A 6,933-nucleotide genomic window follows, 5' to 3' on the forward strand; every position below is an offset into this window, starting at 1 on the left:
AATTATAAAAATATTAAAATAATAAAATAATTATTTTTAAATTAATTTTTTAATAACATTTAAAATAATATTTTTATTCAAAAAATTGTATTGAACATCTAAACATAATACTAAACAGGCATAAAAAGTTAACTGTTCGTTTGTGTTTTAATTTTCCTCTTCTTTTTAAATCAATACGCAAGAGAAGATATTTCATGAAAAAAAAAAAAAAGATTGGATTGATAGGTCGAACGAGAGATATGGATAAAAATAATAAAATTCAACATTTTCATTTCATTAATTCATTAATAAAAAATGATTAATTAACAGTAAAATACAATTCATCATTGTTTATTATAGTTGAATTTCTTTTTTGTATTATTATTTTATCCTTGAGGATTTACTACATGGCAATTCTTCCTAATCTGTCCAGCAGCTCCTGTAAGCACTTCAATGGCTCCCATTTTCTTCATTGAGATGGCAAACTTGGCGAAGAAGGCATTGGATATCATCAGCCGTCTGACTATCCCGGCCGATTGTTCATTTTGGAGCAGTGCAGCATCAGACTGGAAAAGACCTTCGTTTTGGAGAAGGATTTTGAAGTAATTATTATCAAATATTAGTGAGCTTTGAGGATCCATCTCCACAGTTGTTGCTGGATCGACTAGATTAGGGCATTGGGTTTTCAAGAATTCTGCATATTGTGGATCTAAGGAAGGATCACTTCCATTAGTACCATTGAAGTTATACAGCCTGTTTGAGAAAGTAGCACAGTGAGCAACTCCTATTGTGTGTCCACCTGCTCCAGTGTAAATATAATTCAATGAAATTAGTAACACTCAAAATTTCTTGTGGGCATTACGAGATTTGGAGTTTGAAACGTTCTCCATCCATTAAATATTGATGAAATTTATACCTGATAGAACCACAAGATCATTAAGATCAAGACCCTTGTTGGTAAATAGTTGCAAAAGAGTGGTGAAGTCTGAGAAGGGGGAGGGCAGGTTTGTATCGATATCAGATGCGAGAGAAACATTGCCATCTCTTCTTCCAGTTAAGACTTCCCATAAAGGCCTATTAAACTGCCGATCAATAGAGTAATTTTTTTTTATTAAATGTCCAAAATTGTATCAAGATAAAAAATATTTATTAAAACTAATATTTAATTTAATTTCGACAGACCATCTCTTGAATATATATGATTATTAGTAATTGATTATATATATATTATGACAAAACTATATATTACCGGTAAGGAAACAGCATCACGAGCAGCCAAGGCAAGAATGTCTGCACATGAAACTATTCCAGGGCAAATTTGCTCGAGTTCAGTTTTAATTTCATCAATCACATCATAACCTGACAATGATCCATTTGGAATTGCATCTTTTTCAGCTTCAGTGGTTCCAACTGCATCTAACAGTATCGATGCATCGCATCCCTAACACGTAAAATCATAATTAGACTCTTAAAATGTATAATAATTGAGTGTTTGATTCATAAATTGCCTTGAAAAAGAAAAAAAAAAAGAGGTTAATATATATGCAACTTCGTGCATGAGGAGATATACAAGGCATACCCTAACAAAACAGTCATGAAAGTGCATCCTTAAGAGTTTAGCAGCCAGAGCGGAGTTACTTTGAGCCCTATTTCTTGTGATTGTCCTCACCGTCAGCTCAGCTTGTGGGCAACTTGTGCGGTAGAAATGCTGCCCCAACCCATCAGCATTACACACCGTGACAGCTCCAAAAACAAGAAGTGATAGTATAATGAGTACGCCATCTCTACCCATCGTTTCTTTCGCTCTAGTTCAAGAATAAGTTAAAAAGAGAAACAAACAACAGAATGCAAAATATTTTCAGTTTTGCTGTAGAATGAGAATGAAAAAAGCTCACAAGCTTTTGGTTTTATAGGCAACCCCAAGACTTGCTCGATAATTGAAGAATAAAAAAAATACACCAACTTGTCCATAAACTATCTCAGATTCATGGTTTGTCAACTTGTCCATTTCATCAACTACTTAAAAGTCTTGGGGTGTTGAATTAATAATCATTAGAGCCACCGATTGATTAATGAAGAAGTAATTTACGAGTATTTATCCAGGGATCAGATAGTAACTAGCAAGAAAGCAATGTTGTTGGTATGGTTCAATTTTTACAAGATAGTGCGTAAACCATATACACAACCTGGAGATGAAACTTAATCTGTGGACAAGCAATGAGAGGATATATAGCGTGAATATAATTGTCAAAGATGGTGATGGCTTGATATTCAAGTGACAGGGAGGCGGCCGGGTTAGTTCTCTTCGATCTGGTGACTGCAATGGCATTTAAAATTGGATTGGATCAACAAATACAAACGAAGTTGAATTTGATAGGTTTTTAAGCGTCCTAACTGTAACAAAGTTGGCACGCGGTGCCTTCATTTGTGGTAATTTTGACTTTGAACATATTCGACAAGCATGAATATAATTTTTTTTAAAGAAAAATTATATTAATTTGGACTCCGTTTATTTCAGGAAAAATAATTTGTATATGGAAAATATTTTATATAAAAAGTATTTTTAAAAAAAATATTTTACATAAAAAGTATTTTTTAAAAAATATTTTTTTTAAAATATTTTTTATTATTTAGTTATAATGTTAAATTAATAATGTATGTTTATTTTATGTATATATAAGTATGTTTATATTTTAATAAAATTATTAAAATTTAAAAAATAAAAAATGACTTACTCTTTTAAAAAATAAAAGTTATCTTTTTTAAAAATAATTTAGTTTTCACTTTGATTAGAAAAATATTTTTTCGTTAATCAACATTCTTGAATGTTCTAAATATCAGAAAATATGAAAAATGTTTTTTTAAAAAAAATTTTCTAAGAAACAAAAGGAGCTTTGATTTTCATTTTATATATTGACTAATATTTCATTTGTTTTATGAAAAATAATTTATATATAAAAATATTTTTCATGAAAATATTTTTAATTATTTAATTACAACATTAAATTAATAAGTGTGTTTATATTATTCTTATATAAGTGATTTCACATTTTAATAAGATTATCAAGATCTAAAAAATATTTTCTTTTTTAAATGCTCCGATCACAAGAAAATATTCCTCAGAACAAATGGAGTCTAAAACTCAAATTTTGAATTTACTTTAATTTTGATCGAACTGAAAAAATAAACGTCATGGAAGTTGTGAGGAACAGAAAATAAATCCACCGTCGTTTGACCTTAAAAAAAAAAATTTTAATCAAACATAAATAGCGTAGATTAAAAGCCAAAGGTTACTCGCTTGGGCATTGCAATTCTCTGCTTGAACAATTTTTTTACTTAATTCTTCACATTTATTTAATTTCTTATACCATTTAATTTTTTTTAAAGATTTTTTTTTAAAAAAAATCACACGGCATTTGACGCTCACTAGCCTGACTAATCTATATTCGCGTCGAATAAGCCTATAAAAGAAGATAAAGTACTCCCTTCTAAATTTTAAAAGTGTTCTATATTCAGAATTTAACCTGAGACCATTTATTAAGGTAGAAAGGACCCCGTCATCTCATCTTATCTACTAGAATTCTTATATCATTTATTTAGATAAACTTAAATTAATTTTTTTTAACTTTTATAATGCAAATTTAGAAATTTGTAAATAGGAAAGATACAGACATTTTATTACATATAAATTAGCAAGATTCTCTTGCTAATATTAAATACATATATTTTTTTTAATTGTTGAATTAAATGTAATTTATGTATTGTATCAATTAGCTTTGCTTGCTAATTAACGAACAAGAAAATCACCATTTACCATCACTTGTTTATTAATTAACGACGTGACAGTTCTTCCTAATCTCTCCTTGTTCTCCCTTAAGTACTCCTATTGAACCCATTTTCACCATTGACTGAGCAAAGCGAGCAAAGAAAGCCCCTGGATTTTGGAAAGTCCTGCTTAGTCGAGCTGCTTCTGGGTCAGTGAGCAAAGCAGCATCTGATTGAAATAGGCCCTTGTTCTGGAATAGAACTTCAAAGTAATGGCTGTCAAAGGAGAGTGAGCTTCCAGGGTCCATCTCTACTGTGGTAGTGGGACTGGGAGGGTTGGAGCATTTCTGTTTCAAGAAATTTGCGTAGTCCGGATCAAGTGAAGGATCTGTGTCTCCTTTCCCTGTAAAATTGAAAAGCCTATCCGAAAATGCTGTGCAGTGTCCTAGTCCAATGGTGTGAGCCCCTGCGAAACAATACAGGACTCGGTTGATACAGCTCCGTGCGTATGAAAGAGAGAGTTTTAAACAGAAGAAAGAAAGGAAATTACCTGACAAAGCAACAAGATCAACAACGTCTAGCCCATGGCTTTGAAATTGTTGTCGGAGTGTGGCGAAGTTTGCTGCTGGGGATGGTAAAGATGCATTGGCTTCAGAGGCCAAAGAAACTCTACCATCTTTCCTCCCAAATGAAACAGGCCATAGAGGTCTTGGAAACTGCATATTTAGTCACAAGGGTATACATATATTTGGTTAATTTAATTCTAATCCTCCTAGTCTTATATTTCATTACATTACATTACACTTCCATTCACTAGATTGTCTTACTTGGAAAGCGACAGCATCTCTTGCAGCCAAGGCAAGGATATCAGCACATGAGACAAGTCCAGGGCATTCTTCTTCTGATTTAGCTTTTATTTCATCGATGACATCAAATCCTGCTAGCGATCGATTTGGTACTGCTTCTTTCTCAGCCTCTGTGCCACCAGTTGAATCCAACAGTATTGAGGCATCACATCCCTGCATGCACCAATTTTGATGAAAAATCAAATTGAAATTAATGAGAATGAAATATAAGTAATTAAGTTTTTGTGTATAAATATATACCCTCACAAAACAATCGTGGAAATGCATCCTTAATAGTTTGGCTGGCAAGGCAGGGTTAGCTGCAACTCTCCTCCATGTAATGTCCCTTGAAATTGTTTCAAGTTGAGGGCAACTATTTATTTTTCCATCCTTATGTCCATTACCATGTTTCTGACCATTATTATTATGATCATGATTCCCACCCTTGTCGCCATGATCCTTTCCATTGGAAACCTTGAAAGCAGTGAGCAGTAAGAGAGAAATGAATAGGAGAATGAAGTTATTGGGCTTCATCTTTGCTAACAGAAACCAGATTGAATCAGATGCTATGGGAAAAACTTAAGTTCTTCTGGCTGACCTGAATCCTCCAAAATACCGTTTATATAGTTAACCTGAAACAGCCAATAATTATCCACCTTGATTCTTGGAGCTATAGGCAATAAAAATATATATATAAACATATATTTTGTTATCTTCATGAAGAAATAATTGAAGATTAATGATGAAAGTCAACTACTTTAACATGAATGAACCCAATAATTAATCACTGAAATCTATTCATTGAATTATACTTTTTTTTTTTTTTTTTATAAAACTTCAAAAATTTTTAAGAGGAATGAGCTGTTAGGATTTGAACTCTCCATATTTTATATAAGAAAATATGTAAATTAACTAGATTTTTTGAGAAAATGAAGGCTAAATAATTAAAAAAGAGAAAAAAAAGGAAAAAATTAAATGCAAAAATTGACAATGAGGTTCTTAATTATCTCTAATTCTCTACTCTTTTATTGTTCATTAATTGGTCGGCTTAATTATTGACTTCAATCTGACGACTTAGACAACTTTCTTTATAATTTGTCAAGATAAGCATATAATTAGACATCAGGGTTTATCTTGAAAAATCCTCTACAAATGCAATAAAGAAACCCATCTCTCATTTTGAAGACTAAAATTAAAATAATAATAATTGCCAGGGTGTTAAATTAATTAATTAATAAATTCCGACGCGAGGTCTCATTTGGCACAGGCTTCTAATAATTGCTGAAAGATGAAGGTACTTAAGAGGACCACACCACAATCTCTCATTTTGAAGACTAAAATAAAATAATAATAATAATAATAATTGTCAGGTTGTTTAATTAATTAATTCTTTTTTGTGATGTATCATTGGCACAGGCTTCTAATTAATGAAAAATTTTTATTCAAATTCAATTTTTTATATTTAAAATATAAATATATAAAATTTATATATTTTAAAAAGTAAAAATTATCATATATTTTATATAATAAATTTAAAAAAAAAAAAATAAAAATTAAAAAAAAATTATTAAATATTAAATATATATATATATATATATATATATATATATATATATATATATATATATATATATATATATATATATATATATTTTATTTTTTTTTTTTTTTTTTTTAATTTTTTTTTATATTTTATATTTTTTAAAGAAGAAAGTACTTTTTTTTTTTTTTTTTTTTTTTCATTAAATATTAAATTTAAAAAAATAAAAAAATAATTAAATTTATTTTTTTTTATGATGATTGCCATTGCACGTGCACAATTGATGTTGAGTGATTGAGTTCTAAGTGTGTTGTGTTAAATTTAAATAATAAAAAAATATATAATAATATAATTTTTTTTTTTTTTTTTTTTCTTTTTGTATTTATATTTATATAAATATAAATAATTTTTTTTTTGTTTTGTTTGAAAGAAAAAATATATTTTAAATTTTTTTTTAAAAAAAAAAAAAAAAAAAAAAAAAAAAAAAAAAAAAAAATAAATATACTTCACCCTTTAATTAAAATAAAAAAAAGGGAAAAAGGAATATATATATAATATATAAGGAAAAAAAAAAAAAAAAAAAAATTTCCATTTTTTTTTTTTTTTTTTTTTTTTTTTTTTTTTTTTTTTTAATAAAAAAAAAAAAAAAAATTTTTTTTTTTTTTTTTTATATATATATATATATGATTTTACACCCACAATATTTAAATGAAAGTATAATTAGAGCGTGATAAAGTAACATTTTGGCTAAAAAAATAGCTTGAATTACTCTTCAAATAAGATAATTTTGTTACACAAATCAAA

The 6,933-nt window shown here is 28.4% G+C and overlaps 2 protein-coding genes across 2 annotated transcripts; both read right to left on the reverse strand.

Moving 5' to 3' along the window:
- Positions 1–326: 326 nt before the first annotated feature.
- LOC110670891 (peroxidase 24-like) lies at positions 327–1,907 on the reverse strand. The gene is made up of 4 exons (XM_058136672.1): positions 1,559–1,907; positions 1,229–1,420; positions 896–1,061; positions 327–778 (listed from the first exon to the last, which is right to left on the reverse strand). Exons 1-4 carry the CDS (start codon positions 1,769–1,771, stop codon positions 366–368), a joined length of 984 nt encoding a protein of 327 aa, XP_057992655.1. The 5' UTR covers positions 1,772–1,907; the 3' UTR covers positions 327–365.
- Positions 1,908–3,781: 1,874 nt separating this feature from the next.
- LOC110670949 (peroxidase 24-like) lies at positions 3,782–5,225 on the reverse strand. The gene is made up of 4 exons (XM_021833273.2): positions 4,851–5,225; positions 4,572–4,763; positions 4,295–4,460; positions 3,782–4,210 (listed from the first exon to the last, which is right to left on the reverse strand). The coding sequence occupies exons 1-4, from the start codon at positions 5,121–5,123 to the stop codon at positions 3,807–3,809; spliced, it is 1,035 nt and encodes a 344-aa protein (XP_021688965.2). The 5' UTR covers positions 5,124–5,225; the 3' UTR covers positions 3,782–3,806.
- Positions 5,226–6,933: the final 1,708 nt, after the last annotated feature.

Source organism: Hevea brasiliensis, chromosome 15 (genome assembly GCF_030052815.1).
Source record: "Hevea brasiliensis isolate MT/VB/25A 57/8 chromosome 15, ASM3005281v1, whole genome shotgun sequence".
Classification (NCBI taxonomy): Eukaryota; Viridiplantae; Streptophyta; class Magnoliopsida; order Malpighiales; family Euphorbiaceae; genus Hevea; species Hevea brasiliensis.

Excerpts from the sequence above, each read along its gene's own strand:
- LOC110670891 (XM_058136672.1), bottom strand. The coding sequence starts at position 1,771 with ATGGGTAGAGATGGCGTACTCATTATACTATCACTTCTTGTTTTTGGA. Across the intron at positions 1,421-1,558 it reads TTCATGACTGTTTTGTTAGG|GGATGCGATGCATCGATACT; the intron begins GTATGCCTTGTA and ends TTTACGTGTTAG. Across the intron at positions 1,062-1,228 it reads GTGATGCTGTTTCCTTACCG|TTTAATAGGCCTTTATGGGA; the intron begins GTAATATATAGT and ends ATTGATCGGCAG.
- LOC110670949 (XM_021833273.2), bottom strand. The coding sequence starts at position 5,123 with ATGAAGCCCAATAACTTCATTCTCCTATTCATTTCTCTCTTACTGCTC. Across the intron at positions 4,764-4,850 it reads TCCACGATTGTTTTGTGAGG|GGATGTGATGCCTCAATACT; the intron begins GTATATATTTAT and ends TGGTGCATGCAG. Across the intron at positions 4,211-4,294 it reads TGATCTTGTTGCTTTGTCAG|GGGCTCACACCATTGGACTA; the intron begins GTAATTTCCTTT and ends ATTGTTTCGCAG.